The sequence below is a fragment of the Chiloscyllium plagiosum genome, unplaced genomic scaffold, assembly GCF_037043375.1.
Source record: "Chiloscyllium plagiosum isolate Xiang-an unplaced genomic scaffold, Cpla_swu_hap1 HiC_scaffold_5, whole genome shotgun sequence".
In the NCBI taxonomy this organism is placed as follows: domain Eukaryota; kingdom Metazoa; phylum Chordata; class Chondrichthyes; order Orectolobiformes; family Hemiscylliidae; genus Chiloscyllium; species Chiloscyllium plagiosum.
The window spans coordinates 26,622,728-26,636,519 of NW_028270143.1; the positions used below are offsets into that span (position 1 = coordinate 26,622,728).

Sequence of the window (13,792 nt, forward strand, 5' to 3'; positions counted from 1 at the left end):
GGTTTCCTCCCACAATCCAAAGATGTGCAGGTCAGGTGAATTGGCCATGCTAAATTGCCCACAGTGTTAGGTGCATTAGCCAGGGGTAAATATAAGGTAGGGGAATGGGTCTGGGTGGGTTCCTCTCCGGAGGGTCGGTTTGGAGTTGTTGAGCTGAAGGGTCTGCTTCCATACTGTAGGGACTCTAATCTAAATATAAAATACAAATATAGCCCCTACCTCTGAGCCAGAGGCCTGGGTTCAAGTCCCCCCTGCTCCAAAGGTGTGTTATAATATGTCTGAACAGATTGATTAAAAAAATGTATCAATATTGTGATTGCAAGGGTATATCGGAGGCTTTTAATTCATCAGTGGGTAACTCATCTCCTTACATCTTAAACCTGTCCACCATCTGCCAAGCAAAAGTCAGGGGTGACATGAACACTTGCTATTTGCCTAGATGTGTGAAAATCCAATAATACTGGATGATCTTGAAACCATCTCAAATAAAGCAGTCCATTTTATTTGCAGCCCAACAACAGCTAAAACATTCACTGTCTCACTATTGAGGCACAGTTGGAACAGTGTCACCATCTACAAGATGCACTGTAATAACTCATCAAAGTTCTTTTGATGGCATCTTCAAAACCTGCAAATACCAGATGACAAGGGCAGCAGATTTTTGTAATAGTGGTAAAGTATGGACTACAATTTTTCAACTTCTGTCATCTAATTTTATTAACTGTTTTGATGACTTTTATTGGCTGAAATAATTATTTTTTAATAGGAGAAAAACAGACTTAAGGTCACCTGACCACATTGAACCAAGCTCATGAAACTACTGTGAGATAAACAAAGAGACTTTGAGCCAAAATTAATATTTTATCAAAAGCACTGCAACTTGGCCACGCATGAAGAAACCTTGATCTCCTATTTTTATTTATACGTATTTGGAGTTTCACATTATGGGGAGAAAGATGGCTGCAGATTATCTACCTTGAATAACACAACTTTGCCAAACATTTTAATACAACCTGACCTTAAATTTACCTGGACCATCTCTGACACCTCCCTCCCCTTCCTGGACCTCTCCATCTCCATTAGTGATGACCGACTTGACACTGACATTTTTTACAAACCCACCGACTCCCACAGCTACCTGGATTACACCTCTTCCCACCCTATCTCCTGCAAAAATGCCATCCCGTGTTCCCAATTCCTCCGCCTCCGCCGTATCTGCTCCCAGGAGGACCAGTTCCACCACAGAACACACCAGATGGCCTCCTTCTTTAGAAACCGCAATTTCCCTTCCCACGTGGTTAAAGATGCCCTCCAACGCATCTCGTCCACATCCCGCACCTCATCCCTCAGACCCCACCCCTCCAGCCGTAACAAGGACAGAACACCCCTGGTGCTCACCTTCCACCCTACAAACCTCCGCATAAACCAAATCATCCGCCGACATTTCCGCCAACTCCAAAAAGACCCCACCACCAGGGATATATTTCCCTCCCCACCCCTTTCCGCCTTCCGCAAAGACTGTTCCCTCCGTGACTACCTGGTCAGGTCCACGCCCCCCTACGACCCACCCTCCCATCCTGGCACTTTCCCCTGCCACCGCAGGAACTGTAAAACCTGTGCCCACACCTTCTCCTTCACCTCTATCCAAGACCCTAAAGGAGCCTTCCATATCCATCAAAAGTTTACCTGCATATCCACTAATATCATTTATTGTATCCGTTGCTCCCAATGCGGTCTCCTCTACATCGGGGAGATTGGGCGCCTCCTAGCAAAGCGCTTTAGGGAACATCTCCGAGACACCCGCACCAATCAACCACACCACCCTGTGGCCCAACATTTCAACTCCCCCTCCCACTCTGCCGAGGATATGGAGGTGCTGGGCCTCCTCCACTGCCGCTCTCTCACCACCAGACGCCTGGAGGAAGAACGCCTCATCTTCCGCCTCGGAACACTTCAACCCCAGGGCATCAATGTGGACTTCAACAGCTTCCTCATTTCCCCTTCCCCCACCTCATCCTAGTTTCAAACCTCCAGCTCAACACTGTCTCCTTGTCTTGTCCGGACTTGTCCGACCTGCCCAGCTCCTTTTCCACCTATGCACTCCACCCTCTCCTCCCTGACCTATCACCTTCATCTACTCCCCCACTGACCTATTGTACTCTATGCTACTCTCTCCCCACCCCCACCCTCCTCTAGCTTCTCTCTCCCCTTCAGGCTCTCTGCCTTTATTCCTGATGAAGGGCTTTTGCCCAAAACGTCGATTTTGCTGAAGCTCCTCAGATGCTGCCTGAACTGTTGTGCTCTTCCAGCACCATTGATCCAGAATCTGGTTTCCAGCATCTGCAGTCATTGTTTTTACCATTTTAATACAATGGTACACTGAAGTCAAGAATGTTTCTTAACATGATACTTGGACCATTGCTGCCTTGTCTTACCTTGTGCTTATAATACAACCACATAACTGGGGAGCTAACCTTAGCTAGAGAGTCCTCAGTCAAGGGGTCTGACATCTTGTTGTATGGCTGTGTGCGAAGTCGATCTCACACACGCATCATATGACATAAGCTTGCACAGCAAATACTCTGTATCCACATTAACCAAACCTGTGTGTCTCAAAGTCTTAGGGCAGTAGCCCTTGCCAAAATCTGTGGAGAAATGTATCAGTCAGAGGGTCCCAGCACAGTAAACAAAAGACAACATCCAATACCAACCCAGGGGAGTGGCCACAATCAGGCATTTCGATTACGGTGTCCATACCTGAATAGCCCAACAAGTTGATCATGGTCAGTTCTGTGGCTCGGGCTAAGGCAGTCAGGGAGATGGGGGTTTAGCTTCTAGCCAGGAGTCTGGGAATAAGGTGGGACAAGGAAAGAGAATCAGCAACCTATTTGTGAGGATTGGTGTTTGCAGGATTGGGGCCATGCAAGAGGGAGCTTTGTCCATGTTTAGGAACACTGGCTTCAAGGAGGGGGGCAGTGTTTGATGCCAACTGCAGAGTCACCTTTTATGTGAGAAGATGGGTGGTGGGGAAGAGGGTAAAGGTGGACAGGGTTGAGTGAGGACCGAGGGAGGTGCAAAGCAGTGATTGAGGAAGGTTCAGGGAAGGGGCTATCAGGCTGCGGATCTGGAAGTTTGGGACCTCACTGTCATGTAGCAGTGGAGGCTGGAAGCCATTGGCTGGAAAGTGTTCACAATCACCTTCCATCATGCTGGAAATTTGCTAAAACACAATGGGAAAGAAGATGGCTGTGACCACACTTGCGGTGGGCAGGGTAAATAACTTGACCGATGAGAGGTAGGGCTGACCAATGTGAGGCACTTTAAAGGGAATCAACATTTCACACAGACCCATGCACTGTACAAAACTCAGACCACAATCTTTGTCATCCCAGCACACTGTGTCCCTGTTTTCTATGAACCTCCGTGCCTACATCCATCCATTTCTACCACCTTGTCCAGTATACCTCTCCATTCTACCTCACTGATTCCTGTCAACTTGGCCACAGCAAGTTGTCAGACTCATCCCAATGTCTAAATAAATTGCTGAACTTCGCCCCCTGCCCTACTCGTATCAGTTCTGACCACTGCCAGTAAATGGCACTTCTAATGAACAGAACAGTCAGCCTCTGTTTAGTCAGCCACTCTGAGGTGTGACACCCTCATGGAGGCACATGGAAGTCCCAGCTCACATTAGTATGTTGCCTGAAAACATTAAAGTGACTGTACCTGCCAGGCAGTTGTGTATTCTCATGCGAAGAGTGTGTGGGAGCCCATCCTCAATGTTAAAAACCAGCACAGAAATTCATCTTAAATGTTCAAACTGAGCTTGATGTTTTGTCCACTTATTGCCTAAATATGGTACAAAATAAATACAAACTTTTCATCATGTTTGTCTTTTAAATTTTGATTTTCAAAAGCTGATGTTGACAATATCAGAGTGCAATAATGGACAAAGAGGGTATACTTGAGCTAGTGCTTTTGTTAAACTAAATTACATCTGGGAATTACAAATTAAGATATTGGGCAAGAAACTGACATGAACAAAATGAACAAATGATGGAAATAAATCATCTCAAGAATAATCTTAATTTTCCTTCCTATCAGTGATAATTAATTGATATAAAAATTACTTAACAAATGCCTTTGTTTAGGAAAAGAACTTTGCCATGAAATGAGGAAAATACTGGGAGTGCTCCTTTTATTTTATAGCTTATGCTTCCAGACGCTTGCACATTTGGCAATGCTAGGTACGACTCTGCATGTCACTTTGTCAGTTATTAGTATGAAGTGACTATTCACCATCTGTGCACAGAATCCAGTTTTCCATGTATAATAATTGCTGCAAGGAATTGGATGACTGCTGGAGATAAAGGAATTTTCTGAGGTAATTCACATGACAAGATTTGTTGAAAATGCTAGAATGTCACTTTTCCTCAGCTCATTTCATTCTGTAGATTTCCAACCATAACATTTGTTGAGTGTGACAGGAATGAAGAACTGATTTCTCTGAACTGAAAGTTAATTCTTTGAAGAGAGATGATGTGGAATGGACTGCTAAACAGAGGTGAGATCTGTTTCAAAATATTTTTGTTAAAAATTGAAAACTTGCAATATAATTAAATTGTGTATCAGCCAGAACCTGGTGGCTTTTTACTCAAAATTTTAAAATGGTAGCTGTAATTCAATGGTCATTGTTTAGAAGTAGAAGGTAGAAAATATGATTAATTATTTTACTGAAAATAAATATTTACAAAGGAGCAAGAAAGAATTGGATGCAGATTACTAGCATTTTGCGATAATGTAACACAGGAAATGTAATGCGTTTCTGAGATATAAACGGTGGATTGATATTTAATTATTTTTATCACAGCAGCCTCCAGCAGAATTCTGTCACACTGTAGTTAAACTGTATTAAAACTGAAGATATAGGAATTAAGAGTAGGAAGGAAATTTAGTTCATTCTATGACTGGAATATCACAACATGTAGATAATTGAACCTTGATATGCTAGATCCTACAGATCGCCAAACAAAATAATGGTTTAGTTTTGCAAATTTTAAAAAATATTGCGCACGTAGATTCACAATAACTGACAGCGGAAACATATCACAATCTAATGTTTATTTTACAGCATGTGAATGGTAATTTGAAAGTTGTTATGTTTGTCAACCAACATGTTGTATGGGATGTAAGTGCTAATTAAAGCTGTTTACTCTTCTGGTTGGGTTGATAGAGCTATCATTGTCTCTTAAATGACTCCACAGCAATCTGTGAACATTTCAATAATAACCTTTTATTTACAGATTATCTATTTACAAAGTCATACATCAGTACAAGCTTATGTACATATCTCTGCCATAGGATCTACATTCAACTCTCTCCCAGTCATGTGATTTTACACTATCACTACACCTCGCAGATGGTGGTGCATGTATGGAATGAGCTGCCACTGGAGGTGGTGGAGGCGGGTACAATTACAACAGTGAAAAGGCATCTGGATGGGTACATGAATAGGAAGAGTTTAGAGGGATACAAGCCAAATGTTGGCAAATGGGGCTAGATCAGTTTAGGATATCTGGTCAGCATGGATGAGTTGGACCGATGGTTTTGTTTTTATCCTGTGTAACTCTATGACGATGATTGCTTAGGCCTGTTGTTATTTGATTGTTCCACATTTCCCCTGTAAGTCTTTATTTACAGTTCCCTCATTCCTTCCAAGGTTTCAAATGTTGCAGAGTTAGTTTCTGAGACAATTTGTCCCTGACCTGAATCAATTACACTTTTCCTGCTCTTGGCTCAAGTATACAATTCTTGGGTATTTGTAGAACTTTGGGTGGGCACTGCTCTTTTCCAAAGTCAGTGCAGCATGCTACTATTTGGAATGGTTTTCTTTTTATGAATACAAAAGCTTTCCAATTTCTCCTTATAATACCTTGTGATGTTTCTACCAAGCATGAAATTGGCTGTTCTGTTTAATCACGATTCGGAGATGCCGGTGTTGGACTGGGGTGTACAAAGTTAAAAATCACACAACACCAGATTATAGTCCAACAGGTTTAATTGGAAGCACACTAGCTTTTGGAGCGACGCTCCTTCATCAGGTGATTGTGGAGGGCTCGATCGTAACAGAATTTATAGCAAAAATTTGCAGTGTGATGTAACTGAAATTATACATTGAAGAATTGATTGTCTGTTAAGCCTTTCATCTGTTAGAAAATATTGATAGTTTCACTTCTTTCATGTGTAAATCACAAAACCCTTTTTTTTAAAGTTGCATTCTCGGGTTAGCTGTTAACAATGGTGATAGTTAGACAATATGTTGAAGGTGTTAGCCCCCTGTGTTCTCTGTCTATGACCTGATGTTTAGATTGATTCCAATCTAAAAAGTGAAATAACAGAGTTTTACATAAATTCATACAGTTTTTGAGCTCAGAGTTCTACATGAATGTATGTGGTTTTTGAGCAAAGTGCAATGTAACTCTGAAAGTACCAAAAACAATTCACCATACAAAATATATGTGTGCATGTGGGTCTTTGTCTGTCTGTGTGTGGGTCTTTGTCTGTCTGTCTGTGTGTGTGTCTGTCTGGGGTGGGGGTTGTGAGTGTGAGAAAGTGTGTGTGTGTGTGTAGTGAGTGCAGAGTGTCTTAAGTCTGTGAGGGGTGCATGTGTGGGAGTCTGTGTGACTATAAGGGTGTCTGTGGGTGTCTGTGTGCGCGTCTGTGTGTATGTGAGAGTATGTGTGTGCAGGGATATCTGTGTGTGTGTGTGTAGTGCAATGGTGATCACCTGTAATGTGACATGAACCCAAGGTCCTGGTTGAGGCCCTCCCTATGGATACCGAACTTGGCTATCAGCCTCTGCTAAGTTCGGTACCCATTGGGTACAAACCCTAACTTTACGAGTTGTTTTAAGCAGGTGTAGGGTGGATATCCCAGCTGGTCAAACCACTTTGTTTTAAACAAAACAGAATTTATTTACAAGATTACTGAATGAAACACAAACAAAAGAGAACAGAATACAGAATAACTTATACAAAAATTCAACAGATTATCCCCACTTAATGATGCTGTTCCAAATTCCTGCAACAATCCTCATAAACACCCATTGGCCCAAAAGGAAAAAAATAAACACATGGTCTTACAGTGGGGAGAGAGTTGGCAGCATGGAACACTCTCTTCCATATAGCTATTTTTTAAACCAACAGCCTCAAACTGACTGACTGCTTTCAGTGTACAGCCAGACTGCTAAAACCAAATCAAACCAGAGGAAAGCTGAGCTAGGAGAACTGGCCACTGCACTTTCATTGTACAAGTATTTATTTTTTAAACTTGAAAGTCCTTTACCTAAGGCAGTATCTGTTAGCTATAATCAAATTGGCCCAAAAGCCCATCCAAACCAGACTTTTTTGGAATAGCTGGATTTTTTTTAAAAAAAAGGCCAAATACAGCATAACCTTGTTAGGAGCATCATCATAAAGGAGAGAGAAATACCCTGATAATATTTGAGGAATGGGGTGGGAGAACTCAGTTTGGAGGATATATGGAAATAAAGATTTATACAAGGACCTGTTTGAAGTTTGTTAACTGATTCCCCATCTGTGAGGCATCCAGGGAGCAGATCAGATGCAAGTCTGTTATTACTTGTTGAGTATAGCAGGATTTGGACATAAACTAGGTATCAACGTTGGGGATGGCAGACATGTTAGCATTCCTGGCAGATTGTGACCGTTTAGCCAATAATGGAGGTGCAATTCAGAGGTAAACTGGGATATTTGATAGCATTGTGTGTATGTGAGAGTATGTGTGTGCAGGGATATCTGTGTGTGTGTGTGTAGTGCAATGGTGATCACCTGTAATGTGACATGAACCCATTTGCTAAAACCAAATCAAACCAGAGGAAAGCTGAGCTAGGAGAACTGGCCACTGCACTTTCATTGTACAAGTATTTATTTTTTAAACTTGAAAGTCCTTTACCTAAGGCAGTATCTGTTAGCTATAATCAAATTGGCCCAAAAGCCCATCCAAACCAGACTTTTTTGGAATAGCTGGATTTTTTTTTTAAAAAAGGCCAAATACAGCATAACCTTGTTAGGAGCATCATCATAAAGGAGAGAGAAATACCCTGATAATATTTGAGGAATGGGGTGGGAGAACTCAGTTTGGAGGATATATGGAAATAAAGATTTATACAAGGACCTGTTTGAAGTTTGTTAACTGATTCCCCATCTGTGAGGCATCCAGGGAGCAGATCAGATGCAAGTCTGTTATTACTTGTTGAGTATAGCAGGATTTGGACATAAACTAGGTATCAACGTTGGGGATGGCAGACATGTTAGCATTCCTGGCAGATTGTGACCGTTTAGCCAATAATGGAGGTGCAATTCAGAGGTAAACTGGGATATTTGATAGCATTGGGTGTATGTGAGAGTATGTGTGTGCAGGGATATCTGTGTGTGTGTGTGTAGTGCAATGGTGATCACCTGTAATGTGACATGAACCCAAGGTCCTGGTTGAGGCCCTCCCTATGGATACCGAACTTGGCTATCAGCCTCTGCTAGATCTCAAACTGTGCAGTAATTCATCTTGTCCTTACTTCTCCCATTTCAGGTGCCATGTTTCGAACATAAAACTTAAAATGGAGATAAACAGTCTCCTCAAAATGTTTCAGTGACCAACCAGTCTCTTGTGAGCATTTGGACACTCCTACCAGACCTTGCTTTCCTACTATTAAACCTGGAAATGACTAGCTTGAGGTTGGGCTGCCCATTTTAAACATTTTGACCCTTATGCCCCAGGATGTTAAAAATTTTAAAAACTTAATATTTTTCCCAAAAGGTATAGAAGTTTGGGTTGTACAGGACATTGGTGAGGGCTCTTCGATGGTACTGTGGCCAATTCTGGTTGCACTATAATAGGAAGATTGTTATTAAGCTGGAGAGAGGTTCAGAAGAGATTTACCAGGATGTTGCCAGGGATGGAGGGTTTGAGTTATGAGGACAGGCTGGATAGGCTGGGACTTTTTTCACTAGAGCACAGAAGGTTGAAGGGTGACTTTAAAAAGGTTTATAAAATCATGAGGGGCACTCATAAGCTGAATGGCAGATGTCGTTTCCCTAAGGTAGGAGATTTCAAGACTGGGGCACATTATTAATGTGAGAGCAGAAAGATTTAAAAAAGACAAGAAGAGTTTTTTAACACAGAGTGGTTTGTGTGTCGAATGAATTGCAGAGTAAGGGGTGGATGCGGGTACAGTCACAATGTTTAAAAGACATTTGGATAAGTACATGAATAAGAAATTCTTGAACGTCTATGGGCCAAGCGCAGGCAGATGGTGCTAGTTTATTTTGGGATTATGGTTGGTGTGGACTGGTTGGACTGAAGGGTCTGTTTCCATGCTGTATGACTCTTAAGTCCTTCACAATATTTTCATCTTTAGTTTCTTTGCCCCCTCATGATTTGATTTGGTATTATTTTTCCTCGATAATCCTAACTCCTTTGTTGCTTTCCAACTAAATTCTTGAGGGAATAGCTGAAGAATGCATAATAGTGGACAATGGTTTTAATGATATGTGATATTATGTGTTGGAATAATTTATGTACATCGTGATCGCACTGCAAAAGGAACATAGCTTTAGAGTTCTTCTGTATGCATGTTTTCATGATTCACCCTTCACTGAGTTAACACATGATCGATTAAGAACAGGAAATGAAGTCCTGAGCTGTTTGTTTCATGACTATAGCTAGCCTAATTACTTTCATTTACTATTTACTTTAGATTCATGACAATATCCTATATAATTGTTGTTTATCAGATACAATAGCAGCATTCCATTAGAATTCCCATGTATAAATTTGTCCCAATTAGTATAAATGAGAAATTAGGAGGATTACTATCCAAGTGTATGTCAGCATCCTTCTGCTTCCAAGCATCATGGCACACAGTGCATATTTTGTTTGCTTTCCATGTCACTAGTCCAAGACCACTATTTTTTTCCTCTAGTGTAAAAGGATGAAGCTTAGTTCACTAAACCTACTTGCATAGCAATGGAAATGTATACTTGTGATGCTTACTTGGCATTTGACAAAGGAGCTTAAAAATGTGTTGCTGGAAAAGCGCAACAGGTCAGGCAGCATCAAAGGAGAAGGAGAATCGACGTTTCGGGCATAAGCCCTTCTTCAGGAATGAGGAGGGTGTGCCAAGCAGGCTAAGATAAAAGGTAGGGAGGAGGGACTTGGGGGAGGGGGGGTTGGGAATGCGATAGGTGGAAGGAGGTTAAGGTGAGGGTGATAGGCCGGAGAGGGGGTGGGGGCGGAGAGGTCGGGAAGAAGATTGCAGGTTAAGAGGCGGTGCTGAGTCTGAGGGTTAGGACTGAGAAAAGGTGGGGGGAGGGGAAATGAGGAAGCTGGAGAAATCTGCATTCATCCCTTGTGGTTGGAGGGTTCCTAGGCGGAAGATGAGTCGCTCTTCCTCCAGGCGTCGTGTTGCCATGGTCTGGCGATGGAGGAGGTCAAGGACCTGCATGTCCTTGGCGGAGTGGGAGGGGGAATTAAAGTGTTCAGCCACGGGGCGGTTGGGTTGGTTGGTGCGGGTGTCCCAGAGGTGTTCTCTGAAACGTTCCGCAAGTAGGCAGCCTGTCTCCCCAATGTATAGGAGGCCACATCAGGTGCAGCGGATGCAGTAAATGATGTGTGTGAAGGTGCTGGTGAATTTCTGATGGATATTGAAGGATCCTTTGGGGCCTTGGAGGGAAGTGAGGGGGGGAGGTGTGGGCGCAAGTTTTGCATTTTTTGCGGTTACAGGGGAAGGTGCCGGGAGTGGAGGTTGGGTTGGTGGGGGGTGTGGATCTGACAAGGGAGTTGCAGATGGAGTGGTCTTTCCGGAACGGTGATAGGGGTGGGGAGGGAAATATATCCTTGGTGGTGGGGTCCGTTTGGAGGTGGCACAAATGACGAAGGATGATCCGATGTATCTGGAGGTTGGTGGGGTGGTAGGTGAGGACTAGTGGGGTTCTGTCCTGGTGGCGATTGGAGGGGCAGGGTTCAAGGGCGGAGAAGCGGGAAGTTGAGATGTGGTGGAGAGCATCGTCAACCACGTCTGAGGGGAAATTGCGGTCTTTGAAGAAGGAGGCCATCTGGGTTGTTCGGTATTGAGTTAGATGTTAAGTTCTATTCATTCCAATTCTGGTAAACATTGTGGAAGACATTGTTTGATACCCAAGTGTTATACAGTCATTACTGAATATGAATATACCAAGAGGCAGCCAGGGAGCAGATCAGATGTAAGTCTGTTATTATTTGTCAAGTATAGCAGGATTTGGACATGAACTAGGTATCCATGTTGAGAATGGCAGACATGTTAGAGTTCCCGGAAGATTGTGAAGGTTTAGCCAACAATGTGCTTTTGGTAATTGATTGCTAATTAAGAAATTTCTTAAATATACAGCAGGGATAGAATAACTAGGATAATCTTATTTTTATATCTGTGAAATATAATTAATTTTCTGACACCCAATTTTGGAAAACCACAGATATGTTTCTAAAAATGCTTCTGAGCTTGTTAATTTCAACTTTATTGAAGAAACAAAATAAAAGACATAAGTTCCTAACAAAGGTCATGACTGGGGCTAAAAGCAGTAAAATCGACATGGTAAATGATAAGATCATAGAATTAAAAAATGATTATAGAACAGAAGGAGAACATTCACTCCATTTAGCTCGCAGCAAGAACAATTCAATTAAGCCAAAAACAGAAGCTGCTGGAAAAATTCAGCAGGTCTGGCAGCATCTGTGGACAGAAATCAGAGTTAATGTTTTTGATCGAGTGATCCTTCCTCAGATCTGTTCTGAGGAAGGGTCCGCAGACCCTAAACATTAACTCTAATTTTCCTCCACAGATGCTGCCTGACCTACTGACCCTTTCCAGCACTTTCTGTTCTTGTTTCTGATTTGCAGCACCCACAGTTCTTTTGGTCTTTAACTCAATTAGTATTTTTCTATCCTTGATTAGGTTTTTCTCTTCACTTCAAATAATCATCCAATTCTCCTTTGAAGACCTCAATTGAATCTGCCTGTACTACAGTGTCAGGCAGAGCATTCCAGTTCCTACCTGCTATGCTGAAGAGTTTTTCTTCATGTCACCTTTCATTATTTTGGCTAATCACCTTAAATTGATGTCCTATGGTCCTCAACCCGTCCACTATCAGTTACTCCGTATTTACTTTGTTGTTAATCCTCATGATACAGTGGATTATAACGATTGTTTCGTTAATGCGAATTCTCTATTACGCAATTGACAAATTGAGGACACTGTTTTAAACTGCTAATGTTTAAAGTGTATATTATTATAATGCGATTAGTTTAAATAGTGCTGTTATTACTCCATTTTCTTATAACATGGGATTGCAGTAGAACGGAATTACCGTGTTGGAGCAGAACTGACTGTTGAAAGCCAATGCCTGTACAACTTGCAAACCCAAGTTTTTCACTGTACTTCGGTATATTTGACTACAATAAATCAAATGAAATCAAATTATCATGGGCCCAAAGGTCTGCTCGTGTGCTGTACTCTTATCAATCAAATCTCTTGTTAATCTTTGCTTCTTCCAGAAGAACACTTAGCGTCTTCTATCTATGTATGCAATGAAAGTTAATCATCCATAGAACCATCCTCCTGAATCTTCTCTGTATCCTCTCCAATGTCTTCGCTTCCTTCTTAAGGTATGACGATCTTATATGAATACTTTACTCCATTGAGGCCATCGAGGTTTTAGACAGGTTTATCATAATTTATTTGCTTGCCCTAAATTAAAAACCACAGGATCCTATTTATTTTTTTAAATGCTTTTTCAGCTCGACCTGTTATCTTCAGTAACTTAAGCACATATAAACCCAGATCCCTCTGGTTTTATACTCCGTTTAGAATTGTACCTTTTGTTTTCTATTGCCTGTTCTTGTAAATCCTTTTACACTTATCTGCAATAAATTTTACTTGCCAGTTATTTGTTCAGATCACTAGCCTGTCCTTGTCTTTTTACAGTTTGATACTATCCTACTCACAAATCACATGAGTGCACTTTCAAGTTTTGTGTCTTCCACAAACTTAAATTGTGCTTTTTACACCTAAATCTAGGCATTAACATAGATCAAGCGAAGCAGTGGTCCCACCGTCGATTTCAGGGGAACCCCAACCGTTCACCACTACTCTGTAGTTTCCCCTCACTCTACTGACTTCGGCACTGGCACTTTTGTTCCATGGGCTTTAATTTTGCTGACAAGCCTGTTATGTTACGTGACACAATTCATAGATGTCAATAACTTGAAAGTTGCAGGTTGGAAAGACAGCATGAGGTAAGGGGTGTAAGGCTTATACAGTCTAAATTTTCATTCCTTGTTCCCCATTTCATTGGTGTAAATTGATAAATAAGTCAGAGTTTTCACCACTTTGTAGTTCTGAATAGTCCTCTAGACAAAGGTTACAGGAAGTGCCCACCTCAAACAAATAGGTACCTCAGTTAAATATGAATTTGGGGTTAAGGAGTTTGTGCATATAGTCTGATGTAAGAAGTGTATCACAGTTGCTCAGTCAGGAGCTATGTAAACAGTAACAATTAGTATATTTCTATCCTTGATTGCTTTTTTGTCAGAAACTCATTGAATGCCGTACTTTTGGTGGCATTGCATAAGCGAAAGCATGCAAAGGTTAATTATAAGGTAGTTTCTGCAGACTGTGGCAGATATATCTCACTATGAGATGAGAAACTGTTGTCATCAATCGGGGAACAGATGATGATTT

General features: G+C 41.7%; 1 protein-coding gene across 7 annotated transcripts in view; it reads left to right on the forward strand.

Moving 5' to 3' along the window:
- Positions 1-13,792, forward strand: part of LOC122549745 (zinc finger protein 385D-like) — a 1,031,183-nt gene that overhangs the window by 246,708 nt on the left and 770,683 nt on the right. Inside the window, exon 1 of one of the 7 annotated variants that reach the window (XM_087987041.1) lies at positions 4,405-4,564. The exons of the other annotated variants lie outside the window; for them this stretch is intronic. Coding sequence (XP_087843167.1) covers positions 4,537-4,564 — 28 coding nt within the window. The 5' untranslated portion in view covers positions 4,405-4,536. Of the gene's footprint in view, positions 1-4,404; positions 4,565-13,792 lie in introns of those variants that run through there. 7 annotated transcript variants of the gene reach the window in all.